This window comes from Hirundo rustica, chromosome 4 (assembly GCF_015227805.2).
Source record: "Hirundo rustica isolate bHirRus1 chromosome 4, bHirRus1.pri.v3, whole genome shotgun sequence".
NCBI lineage: Eukaryota > Metazoa > Chordata > Aves > Passeriformes > Hirundinidae > Hirundo > Hirundo rustica.
The window spans coordinates 49,266,923-49,281,388 of record NC_053453.1 but is presented as its reverse complement, the minus strand read 5'-3'; the positions used below and the strand labels follow the sequence as shown (position 1 = coordinate 49,281,388).

Genomic DNA, 14,466 nt, shown 5'->3' with positions numbered 1-14,466 from the left:
ATCATTTAATGGTAAACATATTATGGAACATTTAGAAAGCGAAGGATGGGTACACTGAATAAAGCAGAGAACTGAAACACAGCAGTGGGCTGTGGAGAGAAGAGGTCACTGTTGTAAATACTGTGTGTTAGTACTACTGAGCTCTTCTTCAAAGGAGACATCAGGTCTCCCTTCTCCCACCTCTTGACATGGGAGCGAGTGTAATTCACTAGACCATAACTTACCAGTTTCATTCCATATTTCTTTGGTCGAGCTTGTACAAGCTGCCACTGCGCAGTGAGAGGTGAAAAATTTCTGCATTTCCATGTTCCCGTTTGCCAAGCACGGTGCTGCCCTCCTTGCCTGAAGCTCACTCGGTGGTCGGACCCCTCCTCGCTCTGACAAGGGAAGATGAGCTGGTCACGAAGGTGCCCACTGAAATCGGGACCTTGACGACAGCGCTCTGCCTAAACCCGCGGTTGGTTCTGCTCTGGCCCCAGCGCTGCGTCCCGCCATGCTCTGCCCATGGCTGCGCTCCTGGCTTCTCTCTGCTCCCGACTTTGTGAATGAGATGTTAATTACACGCACACACCCTTGGCGAATTTGTATCTGTCTCATGTGGCTATTCATTTCTAGAGACATTGGTTTGAAGGGGGTTAACTACTTTCTGTTTCTTGACTCTCTGCAGGAAGCCCTTGAACTGTCATACTTACGGCCCCCAAATTACTCAACGGGGTTCCGAGGTCTGTGCGGAAACAGAGGAGTTGTACTTAAGTCACACAGCTCTGCTTGTGTCCTCGAGCCGTTCCTTTCCCCAGCCACTGCAACCTGGTTAGCCCGTCCTGTCCAGGTGGGATGGCCATGGGGCTGACAGCAAACCTGACCTTGCTTTTCCTCTTGGTACTATGTCTCTGTCTTCTCTGGGTGATGAGCGAAAAGTGATTGTATGTGGAAGTTTTCTAAGTGTGGGAACTGCTGAAACAAATGCCATGTCCTATTTTGTATGGAAGTACTGGATCTTCCTCAGATCCTCCCCGTCTCTCCATTTGTCACTGCCGAAATCTGTGGAGTACAATACATACGCGAAATATCCACAAACAGAAATTTGTATAGGGGAACCTGCAATCATCAGGCTCAGGGCTGAACCACAGTAGGATTCTGACTCTCAAGCTGCTTGCTCATCACCTGCCTTCACCATCTTCATTTTCCGTGCAGGTCTGGCACACTCCATCTCCTCTCTAGGGCACTGCAACTGCACCTTTGGACCCTGTCCACTCACATGGCAGTGGGAGAGATGTCTGGCCGGAGCGGGAGGGAACCTCCAGCACAGCCCGCAATGAAGGGACAGCACGGAGATCCGCATGTCCCTCAGCTACTTGAGGCATGGAGGACTGTGCGCAAGCAGCGTGGGGGCATCCAGCACTGTTCCCTTCAGCGGTCCAAAGCCTCCTCCCAGCCTTCACAACGAGCAGGCTGCTCCACTTAGGAGCACGCTCCACCCCATCCCCTTCTGTCAGTGGCACACCCGTGCACAGATTTGGCCATGGAGCCATGCTTCACCTAATCAACACATCAGTTATCACAAGTTGATTTTCTGTGTTATCCTTAGCTTCCCAAGAACAGCTACATACAGCCTCTTAAGGTGAAAATATCTTGGCACGGAATGGGGAGAAAATTCCTCTTCTGAGCGATGGTATGGAGTGTTTTCTCTTTTCAAAACTATGGAAACCACCACCGACACAAACAAATATTATACCAACCAGCTTAACACTTTTGTTTGCATATGATCTAGAAAAGTTTCATGGCCCTGGGATATATATATATATTTAGCTATATATATGTATATTTTTTTTTTTTCTTTGGGATGAGAAAAGTCTAAATTAAAACACTCTTCTTGATGTAATTTTGCAGATGGGTCATCTCTCTGCCACTGATTGCCTCTTAAAGACATCTCCCTAATATGCACTGGTGGATACAGTATTTTACATGGGGAAAAAAGCTAAGTGCTATGCAAAATTATAATGAATAACAGCTGGGATCACCACCAGAAGGCACGGTTAAAAACAACAAGCAAACAAACAAACAAAAAAACCCCAAAACCACCACCAAAAAGGAAACCCTCAACACATAAATACCCACAACCCCCCCAAAAAAACCCAACCAACAAACAAAACCTCATCATCAAAACAATAAAAAAGCACACATTAATAAACCAATCCCAAATCGACCCTCGCGGTGTAAATCTGTTCTTCTTTGGGAATTGTTTATCAAACTACGTCTCTGAGGAACAAAACCGTAAGTGTCCCCCCAGTTAGTCTGATGCCTTTCTAGAAAAAAAAAAATCATTGAAGAACTGTGAATGAGTAACCTGAATGCATTTCTCAGTTTGGACATACCAACATGATATCAAAGAAATGGGAATGGCAAAGACAAACATTTACACATTTCAGACAAGGATTTTAACACTCTTTTGTTCTTGTAAAATATTGTCTTTCCCTCAGGAGCAGCCCACAGAGACATTTGACCAGTCTGTTCCCCTCCTAACTTTTTCTGTGCTTTCAGGTTTATGGAACAACTGATTCCCTCAACACAGAATGGCATTTGGAAGGGCAATTAGTCCCCATTGGCAGTTCCACATGATGAAAAATCCGACCCTGGGCCAGAAGTGCAGGGCAAAAATGTATCACAGTAACAGTGTACAGGCAGATTTCTTTGCAGTTCTGCTTCTATTTCTGCATCCAAGAGGACTGTGTTCGCATTAGGGAAACATACTTCTTGTTGGTTGTACATTCTTTCTCCCTTTTCATTTGCCAGACTTGAAGGTAATTTGTTTTTCAAGTTTTCTCAGACTTGAAACTCTGCACTCCACCTGCTGGTTTTAACACCTTGGCTTTGGGGTCGCATTCAGTCTTGGGTTTTACTTTCCATGTTGTGCCTGTGCATCTCTGACTACACTGGCTCCACTTTCCTGGCTCAACATCATACCAGTCCCATCCCAGCAGACTTGCTCAGTGACCCAGGATGGTGTGGCGGTGCCCAGTCACTGTCACAACCTCTGACGTACTCATGTGCATTAAATATTAAAAAGAATTGTAGTAATTTAACTGATTGATTGATTGATCTGAACTGATTCTTGAAATTATCTTTTAACTGAGCACAGAAGTTATCAAAAAATTTGTGGTCTGGAATGATCAAGGAACAATTTCTCTCTTGCTTTGAATAAAAATAAAACTGTTGAAAAATCTGGGTATTTTTGTAAGAAGGTTATTAAAAACAAAAGCAAGCTGTGTCTAAGACCTAAATTTCCTGCCTAATACCTACCATAACACTTCCTATGTTTTTGTATTTAAGAGATTCCTGTTCTATCTGGGGGGCTTTAAATCTCTATGAATACAAAAAACTTTTGTCATGGAGGAGGAGTCCTTTGCTATGAACTGAACAGTATGTAATTTTAAGTTCTTCCCTATTGAGACATTAAGTTTTCTTACTCGTGTAATAATGCATTGTGGTTTGAAATATCATAGTAAATAATTTTTTAAATAAAATCCATCACGCATGGACAAAAGATGTCTTTCAAATCACACAAACTCTGAAATTACATCAAGGGTAAGTTTGAGTTCCTGTGAATAACTCTATGACTTCAGTTATGAGGGTTTTTTTTGTACCAGAAGTACCCGAAAGTCAGAATGAATTTATCTGCACAACATATATGAAGTATCACTGCTTAGTAGTACAAGCATCAGGAAGGGCTTGAGAAAATATTGAAGTTACTGTGCAGATTTAAGCAGACCCAAGTGAAAAACATGGTAATGAGGCTTTGCAGCTATAGGCTTCATGCATTACTTGATCACCCTATTTGTAGCATGCATATATTGGCTGCACTCCTGCCTCCTCAGCTGCATCTGAGAGATGGATGTCTCCACATATCCTCCAAAGCAAACACTGAAAGTCAGTCACAGTTATAGTTCACTCAGTGAGATTAATCACATGACTGAACTGCTGAAATTGATGGCTATAAACTGTCCAGAAGAGCCAGGAAAGAAGGGTGGGGTCAGGTTTTCTTCTATGAAAAAAAAAAAAAGTGGATTGATTGCAAACAACAGTTTTAGAAAAACAGTGATGAACAGCTGAGAGCTTCTGGGTACAAAACTAGAGTCCAAGCCAAAAAAGGAAACCTCATGGTTGTATTTATCACAGGCCACCCAAACAAAAGAAGGAGGATGCTGATGAAGTTACTTTCTTCAACCACAGGTGCCACTATATTCACAGTCTCCTGTTGGGGGACATCAATCAGTCTGACATCTGCTGGAAACGTGGCAAAGAAAGCCATAAGTTATCCAGGAGACTTCTAGAGCATGTTGAAGATAATTTTTTATCCATGTGAAAGAAAGTCCAACCAGAGGAGAAGCACTACTCGACCTGTTCTTGCCAACAAAAATTAACTGATTGAAGAGGTCAAGAATAGTGGTAACCTGGGCTGCTGCCTGAGCCCAGACCTATCACAAATTTGGGGGATATGGGCCAGGCAAACCACAGTGACAAGATATTTAATTTAGTAAGTATTCATTTGCTTAAGAAAATAGGATTTGGAAACCCCTTGGAAACTGCCCTCAGGGGTCAAGGAGAAGGACAAGCCTGAAAGTTATTTAAGATCTCTCTTTCCCACCTCTTAAGTCTGTGGAACTCAAGGGATAGAATAGGCAAACAAAGTTCCTCTCTTACTGTAAGAAAAGATCAGGTTCGAGACCATTTCAGGAACCTGAATATACACAAACCGTAAGGGGATTGATTCATCCCAGGGTCTTCAAAGAATTAGCAGATATGGTTGCAATGCAAATATTGTTTAATATTTTCATCAATAATATAGTGGGATTGGGTGCACCTTCAGCAAGTTTGTGGGTGACACCATGCTCAGTGGTGCCATTGATCCACTGGAAGGAAGGGATACTACACAGAGGGACCTTGACAGGCTTGAGGAGTGGACCCATGTGACTCTCACGAAGATCAACAATGTCAAATGCATGGCCTTGCCCCCAAGTCAGGGCCATTCCAAATATCAGTACAGACTGCAGGATGAACTGGATCATTGCAAGCAGCCTACACAGAAAGACTCAGAGATATGGGTGCATGAAAATTTGAACATGAGGTGGCATTGTGCATTTGCTGCTCAGAAAGCCAGTTGTCTCCTGGGCTGCACAAAAGAAAGAACAGCCAGCATGATTCCCTTCATTCACTTCACTCTAATGAGACCTCACCTGGAGTACTGCATCTGTCTCTGGAGTCCCCAGTACAAGTAAGACGAGGTGGAGGTCCACAGGAGGGCCATGAAAATGATCAAGGAGCTAGAACATCCCTCCCATGTAGAGAGGCTTAGGAGAGCAGTGGTTGTTAGGCCTGAAGAAGACAGGGGTCTAGGCAGACCTCAATGTGGCCTTTCGATACATGAAGATCATTTATAAGAAAGATATAGAAAGACTTTTCACCACGGCCTTTAGTGACAGGGCAAGGGGTGAGGTTTTAAAAGTGAAAGAAGTTAGATTTAGATAGGTTCCAAGGAAGAAACTTCTCCTTATGATGTAGGACGCACTGGAACAAGTTACCAAGAATTGTTGAGGCCTTCAATGGAAGATTTCAAAGCCACGTGGGATAAGTCTTTGAGCAACCTGGTCTAGTGAAGGATGTCCTTGCCTATGACAAAGGTGTTGGTCTAGATAATCTTTGAAGGGCCCTTCCAACACAAATCGTGCTGTGATTCTGTAGTGCACCAAGTCACACTGGCTCATAGAGAGGACCTTCCTGAAAGCACTTACTCAAACCAGAATAGGAGAAAAGGGAGTTCTTGAATTCCTGACTGACCTTTGGAAAAAATTCATAGAATCATAGCATCATAAAATATGCTGAGCTGGATGGGACCCATAAACACTATCAATTCCAACTGCTGGCCATGGGCAGGACACCCCAAGAGTCACATCCTGTGCCTGAATGTGTTGTCCAAATGCTTCTTAAGCTCTGTCAGGCTGGTGCTGTGACCACTTCCCTGGAGAGCCTGTTCCAGTGCCCAATTGCTCTCTGGATGAAAATCTTTTTCTTGACATCCAACCTAAACCTCCCCTGACTCAGTTTCATAGCATTTCCTTGAGTCCTGTCACTGGTCACAGGAGTGTCAGTGCCTACCTCTGCTCTTCCCCTCATGAGGAAGCTGCAGACTGCAGTGAAGTCTGCTCTCAGTCTCCTCCTCTCCAGGCTGAATAGACCAAGTGACCTCAGCTACTCCTCATATGGCTTCCCCTCCAGGCCCTTCACCATCCTTGTGATCCTTCTTCAGATGCTCTCCAAACACTTTATGTCTTTTTTATACTGTGGCCCCAAAAGTGTCCCCAGCACTAAAGGTGAGGCTGTCCCAGTGCAGAACAGGGGGACAATCCCCTCCCTTGCCCAGCTGGTGATGCTGTTCCTGATGCACCCCAGGACAGGGCCGGCTCTCCTGGCTGTCAGGGCACTGCTGGCTCATGTTCAACTTGCCATCAAGCAGGACCCCCAGGTCTCTTTCCATGGCACTGCTTTTCAGTGTCTCATTCCTCAGTCTGTACACACAGCCAGGATTGGCACGTCTGAAGTGCAGATTCCAGCACTTGCCCTTGTTAAACTTCATATGGTTTATGATTGCCCATCTCTCTAATTTGTTGGGGTCTCTCTGCAGGGCCTCTCTGCACTCAAAGTAGTTGACAACTCCTCCCAGTTTAGTGTGACTGGCAAACTTTGAGCCCTGCATCCTAGTCGCTAACAAAGATGCTGAAGAGAATTGGGTGAGGATGGAGCCCTGCAGAACCCCAGTTGCGACAGCCTGATGTTACCCCAGTCACTCTAACTCTTTGTGCCTGATGTGTGAGAACCCGTCTAGCCAAAATATCGGGTCCTTGTTTCCCTGAAGAAGGGAGTATCTGATTACTCTTCTTTTCCTCAGAACAGAGGAGGTCTTGATGTGGGGTACAGATGGTGTTTGTTTAGGAGGCCCTCTATCCCAGAAGGGCTCCCCTCATCAGTTGTCTGGTCTTCCAGCGCCTCATACCTGTTGTAGAAGTTGCCAGTCCTACTTGTTATGTTTTCAGAAGAGAGAGGAAGCTTCCTCCTGGTCTACCATTTCCAAATATCTCTGTCCACTGTGTTTAAAAAGTATTCTGTTACCAGAAGAACCAAGGAAATCACTACCTGTGCTCCTGATCTTTCAACCAATCAGCCCAAGGCCAATTGGTATTTAATAAATGGTCTCTTAGTTTGACAACTTTTTTTTTTTTAAAGGGGAAAATAAAAAACAGAAGTCATTTTGTTTTTACTGAGCACATCATAATATTTGAAGCAATTAACTTTTTAAATTAAGTTCACCCATTAATTAAAGGAATTTAACTTATTTCCACTTCCCTCCTCCACCTGAAAACTTCTACGAGATCTCTTTCCATTTCCTTCTTTGCTTAGTCTAAAACTAACTGCATACAGTTTTGAAAAACAAAATTTTAAAAGTCCAGATAAGTGGCCAAAATTTTGGAGGACCAGGAAAAGGAAGTTTTAGGAAAGTACATAGAATACTCCAGGAATGGGCTACTACGTCAGGTGTTTGGAAGCAGGATAGAGGCCTAGCCAAAACCTAGGAAAATGCATTTGCAAACGTTCAAAAGAATTTAAAGGTAAAGGAACCAGTGACCCCGAGTGATTAGTATGGATTAAGATACAGCATTTGAAGGAAATATGTATGCTACAGAATTATCACCCAGAAATTTCTCCCCAGTGGCGTGTATCCTTACCAAGAGATTCAATTCTGTGCCAATGTAGTTCACAAACCGAAATTCACAGCAGATTCAGCAGGTGAAACTACCACAAAATACATCATCAGGACAAAACCAAATCCACATAATCTTCTGGTTTTATCATCTCTCACATGATGTTATTCTGCTGGTTTTCTTCCCTAGAAAAGAGCCTCTCTGAAATGCCACCACATTTCTTGACAGTCTTTAACTACAACCCAGTCAAGATAATCTAATATCACTGACAAGCTCATAAAACTGACCCAACCATCATCAAATCTTCACTAGACAGTGTGTGATATCCTTTTATCAAAAGATGAAGTGAAAGAAGCCAAATAACTGCATTTACAATCATGTGAATCAATCACCTGGGTCTCCAATTCTTTCCCACAGAGTACTACGAATGTTCAAACATGACTGTCCAGTTGCTATCTAACTAATCTCAAGAAAAAAAAAGAATTTTATGTATATTCAATTTATCCCACATCACAATAGTCATACTTTGGAAAAAGCCATGCCATTGCCTCTCTCAGCAGTTCTGAGGAGAAAATTGTTTGCTTAAATCACTTGAATTATATTATTTTATTAAAGAAATGCCTGCAGATTTATGTGTTTTTCATAACAAATATATGTACATTGTCTTTTGATTTGTTTTTTATTTTTCTTTTTGTAGAATTGCTGATTGTGGCTAGCAAAATTCCTGAATTATAGTGTAAAAGCAAGTAGAAAAATAAACACTACCTTAAAATAGGAACATAAAAATAAGAAGGTTTATTTACTGTACGTAATGAAAATAAGTATTTTTGAGGAAAAAAATGCCAATACAGTTCATTAAATTATTAATACAAAGGTATAGAAAACCCAGGGGACAGAGAAGCAACTTCTAGATGTTATTCTGGGATTTTAAAGGTAGCTGAAATTTTTTAAGAGGGCTGCTTTTTAGGTTAAGGTTTCTGGTGGACAATGTCTTTCTTTTACTTTTTACCAAATCCCACTAGAGCTAATTAGGGCACTATGTCCAAAGGTTTCATTATTTTAAAGTGATGAAGTTATGTTATAGAAAACAACTCACAACTCAGATACAGAGCTGAGAGACTACATGGTGTAACTTGCATCTTTTCAAAGCTAATTTACACTTAGGTCTCGAGATTGTGCCCATTTTGCAGCTCCTCCATGAAAACCCTCTCAAAAACATGTATCTGATGTCACTGAGACAGTGGTGTCAGAAGCAAAGCTTTAATTCAAAAGGAGAAATAAAAATCTTAAGGTCCAGCTCTGCATGCAATTGACAAACGTGGGGATTACTGACTTGCCTGAAACTTCATTTCAAGTCTCGGTTGAACGAAACGTCGCAAGACAAAAATATTCTCTGTCCTCAGCAAGAATGCTAGGAAACGGGCTGCCACGGTCCAGGTTTTTTTTGTTTTTGTTTTTGTTTTTTAACTAAAACCCCCTTCTTTGAGAGAGAAGAAACGCAAGGCGAACGGCAGGAAGCGGGGCAAGGGCAGGGGCGGGCTCGGGGGCGAAGCAATCAGCGCCCGCCGCTGTTATAACCGGAGGCGCCGCCCGTGCCGCTGCAGCAGCGCCCGCCCAGCGCTGCGGTGTCGGAGGCCGCCCCGGCCCCCGGCGCCAAGGCCGCCGCCAAGAAGCCGAAGAAGGCGGCGAGCGGCTCCAAAGCCCGCAAGCCCGCGGGGCCCAGCGTCACCGAGCTGATCACCAAGGCCGTGTCCGCCTCCAAGGAGCGCAAGGGGCTCTCCCTCGCCGCGCTCAAGAAGGCGCTGGCCGCCGGCGGCTACGATGTGGAGAAGAACAACAGCCGCATCAAGCTGGGGCTCAAGAGCCTCGTCAGCAAGGGCACCCTGGTGCAGACCAAGGGCACCGGCGCCCCCGGGTCCTTCCGGCTCAGCACGAAAAAAACCGGAGAAGTGAAGGAAAAAGCCTCCAAGAAGAGAACAGCTGCAACCAAGCCCAAGAAGCCGGCAGGTAAGAAACCCTCCAGCGCTTCCAAAAAGCCCAAGAAGGTACTGACAGCAAAGGGCCCCAAGAAAGACAAGCCGGCGGCAAAGAAAGTAGCCAAAAGCCCGAAAAAGGCAACAAAGGCTGCTAAGCCCAAGCAAGTGGCGGCAGCAGCGAAGAGCCCGGCTAAGGCCCAGGAGGGAAAGCCGAAAGCTGCAAAAGTAAAGAAGCCAGTGCCAAAGATGAAGTAAACAACTCACTGAGTAAACTGCTGGTGCTGCATTTAAACCTAACGGCTCTTTTAAGAGCCACCCACGTGAAGTCTTGTATGTGATTCAAGGATAAAGTTTGCAGACACTTACTGGATAACCTTGATGCCTGAACTGGGGAAGTGATACTGTTTTAACGATAAACCCAGAAAGGTGGTGACAGGAGCAGAAAAATTTTCAACACTCAAAAAGCAACTCAGCCCTTTACTGAAAAAAGTGGGTGGCTCTGAAAAGAGCCTTTGGGTTTCTCAGTAGAACAGCGGCCTTCGTTCTTCGGCTTTCACTTAGCCTTAGCCTTGTGGCTGTCGGTCTTCTTGGGCAGCAGCACGGCCTGGATGTTGGGCAGCACGCCGCCCTGCGCAATCGTCACCTTGCCCAGCAGCTTGTTGAGCTCCTCGTCGTTGCGGATGGCGAGCTGCAGGTGGCGGGGGATGATGCGCGTCTTCTTGTTGTCGCGGGCCGCGTTGCCCGCCAGCTCCAGGATCTCGGCCGTCAGGTACTCCAGTACGGCCGCCAGGTACACCGGGGCGCCGGCGCCCACGCGCTCCGCGTAGTTGCCCTTGCGCAGCAGCCGGTGCACGCGGCCCACGGGGAACTGCAGCCCGGCCCGCGACGAGCGCGACTTGGCCTTGGCGCGCGCCTTCCCGCCCTGCTTCCCGCGGCCGGACATCGCTGCACCAGAAAGATTGCGTCGAAAGCCGAACGCAGTTAATCTAACTTCGGAGATCGGCCTTATATGCCTTTCCAACGGAATGCCCGACTTTTGATTGGCTAAAACAGGGAAATGCCTGAAACAGCCAATAGCTACGCGGATCCAGAATTCACCAATGGCGATGAACGGCGTGACGATATTTCTGAAAAAACTTGTCTCAGCCAATAAAAACTTAGGCTGCAAGTAACCCTAATTTGCATAACCGCCCTATAAATAAGGGCGCCCAAAAGAGCAATCACTACTCTGACTTACGGGTCTTTCGCGCGTTTGTATTCAGAGGATTTGCTATCATGCCTGAGCCGGCGAAGTCCGCCCCCGCGCCCAAGAAGGGCTCCAAGAAGGCTGTCACCAAGACGCAGAAAAAAGGTGACAAAAAACGACGCAAGAGCCGCAAGGAGAGCTACTCGATCTACGTGTACAAGGTGCTGAAGCAGGTGCACCCCGACACGGGCATCTCGTCCAAGGCCATGGGCATCATGAACTCCTTCGTCAACGACATCTTCGAGCGCATCGCCGGCGAGGCGTCGCGCCTGGCGCACTACAACAAGCGCTCCACCATCACGTCGCGGGAGATCCAGACGGCCGTGCGGCTGCTGCTGCCCGGCGAGCTGGCCAAGCACGCCGTGTCCGAGGGCACCAAGGCTGTCACCAAGTACACCAGCTCCAAGTAGGCGCGCTTTGCGTCCTTTGCCCGATATTTACGACCCAAAGGCTCTTTTAAGAGCCACCCACCTTTTCATAAAAAGAGCTGATGCTGTGGCGAGTTCTTAGCCTATACCGTTTACTTTTCTCTTAGGGCACAAGGGGGTGGGGAATGTGCAGTTGGCGGTGGAAAAGTACCGTCAGTTTCAAGGATAGCAGGATTTGCAGTCTTAGTGGTAAACGGCTAAGTCCTGAATGTCCTTCAACGGACGCGAGCATGTTCATGATTCGCTTAAAACCCCTAGGAGCCTGCTTTTCCTGTTATGTGCAGTGTAGGAGAGCCGAGTTAGAAAAGGAATACTGTCGGTGGTCTCAACGGTCAAGACAAGTGCTCTTAGGGCTCGTACATGGTGTCTTCCAGTTAAGCTACGCTTATGGAAGACTGAATCAGAGGTATGCAAAGCACCGGCCGTTCAAGACGACCCCGTGCTCTTGTTCAGTTGTTTCTGAGCCCAAGGCTCCGACATGGATGCCCGCTCTACTTCACTATCCCCAAAATAGGTTTTCGCAGGCAAACAGGGGAAGAAGAGCGGAACGCTGCTCTGCGTTGCCGGCCGCGAACTGCTCAGTGCTGCACAGGCGGTAGCACCTAGCACAGGCTTGCCGGTGTGGCTCTTTGGCGGCTTTCGTTCGCCTCTCTCGCCACCTCCGGTTCCCCGCGCCCCGTATGCGCCGCCGCCGAGCAGCGGACGGGCCGGAGGCGGGCGGGCAGAGCCGGGGCCGACCTGAGTGAGGACTGCACGGAGCCACCAGCACCACCCCCGCCCCCTTCTCCCCGTGGGCGGGCCCAGCCGCCTCACGCTCCTCCCGACGCGGCGCTGATTGGTGCCGCTCGCGGCTCGTAGCCCGCGCTTCACCGGGGCGCGCTCCCCGCAAGAGACGCGGCGCTGCCACCGGGCCGGGGCAGCAGCCGGGAAAGCTCGGCTTGGCCAGCGAAGTCGGCTGCTGCCTGCGCCTCCAGCCTTTCTGAGCCGCGGCCCTGAACCGAACGCGGCTACTGAGCGGGAAGAAACCGCGAGCCCTCACGGGAGGAGGCGGATGCCAGCGGCAGCTTTAGCCAGCGCTCCCGAGGCCGGGGATGAACGCGAGCGGAGCGACTTTGGGGAAAAGAGGGCGAGCCCGAGGCTCGGGCGGCGAGACCGCGCTGTAGTGCTCGGCTGCGGTGCTGCCGCCCCTCCTGCGCCCTGCAAGCCGCAGTTGGAAGGCGGCAGGGGCGGGGCGAGGACGGGGCGCGTTTCCCGCCCCGGAGGCGGGGCTTTTCCGGGGCTGGCGCGAAGCGTCCAATGGCAGCCGTCCGGTGTCGCGCGGGCGGCCAATGAGCGCGGGCGTGGGGGCTATAAACCGCCATCTGCAAAAAATACATCAGGAAGAGTGTGTTTAGATTTTTCTCATCTCAAAAAAAAAAAAAAAAAATTTACATATATATATATATATACATATATATATATATATTTGGGATTGGTTTATCAATGTGTGCTTTTTTATTGTTTTGATGATGAGGTTTTGTTTGTTTGTTGGGTTTTTTGGGGGGGTTGTGGGTATTTATGTGTTGAGGGTTTCCTTTTTGGTGGTGGTTTTGGGGTTTGTTTGTTTGTTTGTTTGCTTGTTGTTTTTAACCGTGCCTTCTGGTGGTCATCCCAGCTGTTATTCATTATAATTTTGCATAGCACTTAGCTTTTTTCCCCATGTAAAATACTGTATCCACCAGTGCATATTAGGGAGATGTCTTTAAGAGGCAATCAGTGGCAGAGAGATGACCCATCTGCAAAATTACATCAAGAAGAGTGTTTTAATTTAGACTTTTCTCATCCCAAAGGAAAAATATATGTATATATATATATATATATATATATATATATATATATATATATATATATATCCCAGGGCCATGAAACTTTTCTAGATCATATGCAAACAAAAGTGTTAAGCTGGTTGGTATAATATTTGTTTGTGTCGGTGGTAGTTTCCATAGTTTTGAAAAGAGAAAACACTCCATACCATCGCTCAGAAGAGGAATTTTCTCCCCATTCCATGCCAAGATATTTTCACCTTAAGAGGCTGTATGTAGCTGTTCTTGGGAAGCTAAGGATAACACAGAAAATCAACTTGTGATAACTGATGTGTTGATTAGGTGAAGCATGGCTCCATGGCCAAATCTGTGCACGGGTGTGCCACTGACAGAAGGGGATGGGGTGGAGCGTGCTCCTAAGTGGAGCAGCCTGCTCGTTGTGAAGGCTGGGAGGAGGCTTTGGACCGCTGAAAGGAACAGTGCTGGATGCCCCCACGCTGCTTGCACACAGTCCTCCATGCCTCAAGTAGCTGAGGGACATGCAGATCTCCGTGCTGTCCCTTCATTGCGGACTGCGCTGGAGGTTCCCTCCCGCTCTGGCCAGACATCTCTCCCACTGCCATGTGAGTGGACAGGGTCCAAAGGTGCAGTTGCAGTGCCCTAGAGAGGAGATGGAGTGTGCCAGACCTGCACGGAAAATGAAGATGGTGAAGGCAGGTGATGAGCAAGCAGCTTGAGAGTCAGAATCCTACTGTGGTTCAGCCCTGAGCCTGATGATTGCAGGTTCCCCTATACAAATTTCTGTTTGTGGATATTTCGCGTATGTATTGTACTCCACAGATTTCGGCAGTGACAAATGGAGAGACGGGGAAGATCTGAGGAAGATCCAGTACTTCCATACAAAATAGGACATGGCATTTGTTTCAGCAGTTCCCACACTTAGAAAACTTCCACATACAATCACTTTTCGCTCATCACCCAGAGAAGACAGAGACGTAGTACCAAGAGGAAAAGCAAGGTCAGGTTTGCTGTCAGCCCCATGGCCATCCCACCTGGACAGGACGGGCTAACCAGGTTGCAGTGGCTGGGGAAAGGAACGGCTCGAGGACACAAGCAGAGCTGTGTGACTTAAGTACAACTCCTCTGTTTCCGCACAGACCTCGGAACCCCGTTGAGTGTTAATTTGGGGGCCGTAAGTATGACAGTTCAAGGGCTTCCTGCAGAGAGTCAAGAAACAGAAAGTAGTTAACCCCCTTCAAA

At 47.1% G+C, this 14,466-nt stretch overlaps 3 protein-coding genes across 3 annotated transcripts; 2 read left to right on the top strand and 1 right to left on the bottom strand.

Moving 5' to 3' along the window:
* Positions 1–5,421: 5,421 nt before the first annotated feature.
* Positions 5,422–10,136, top strand: LOC131378470 (histone H1.10-like). Its single transcript, XM_058420366.1, has 2 exons — positions 5,422–5,481; positions 9,338–10,136. The coding sequence occupies exons 1-2, from the start codon at positions 5,422–5,424 to the stop codon at positions 9,983–9,985; spliced, it is 708 nt and encodes a 235-aa protein (XP_058276349.1). The 3' UTR covers positions 9,986–10,136.
* Positions 10,137–10,283: 147 nt separating this feature from the next.
* Positions 10,284–10,695, bottom strand: LOC120752151 (histone H2A-IV). The gene has a single exon (XM_040062836.2). The coding sequence runs from the start codon at positions 10,671–10,673 to the stop codon at positions 10,284–10,286; it is 390 nt and encodes a 129-aa protein (XP_039918770.1). The 5' UTR covers positions 10,674–10,695.
* On the top strand, positions 10,644–12,057 carry LOC120752154 (histone H2B 5). Its single transcript, XM_040062838.2, has one exon. It carries the CDS (start codon positions 11,006–11,008, stop codon positions 11,384–11,386), a length of 381 nt encoding a protein of 126 aa, XP_039918772.1. The 5' UTR covers positions 10,644–11,005; the 3' UTR covers positions 11,387–12,057.
* Positions 12,058–14,466: the final 2,409 nt, after the last annotated feature.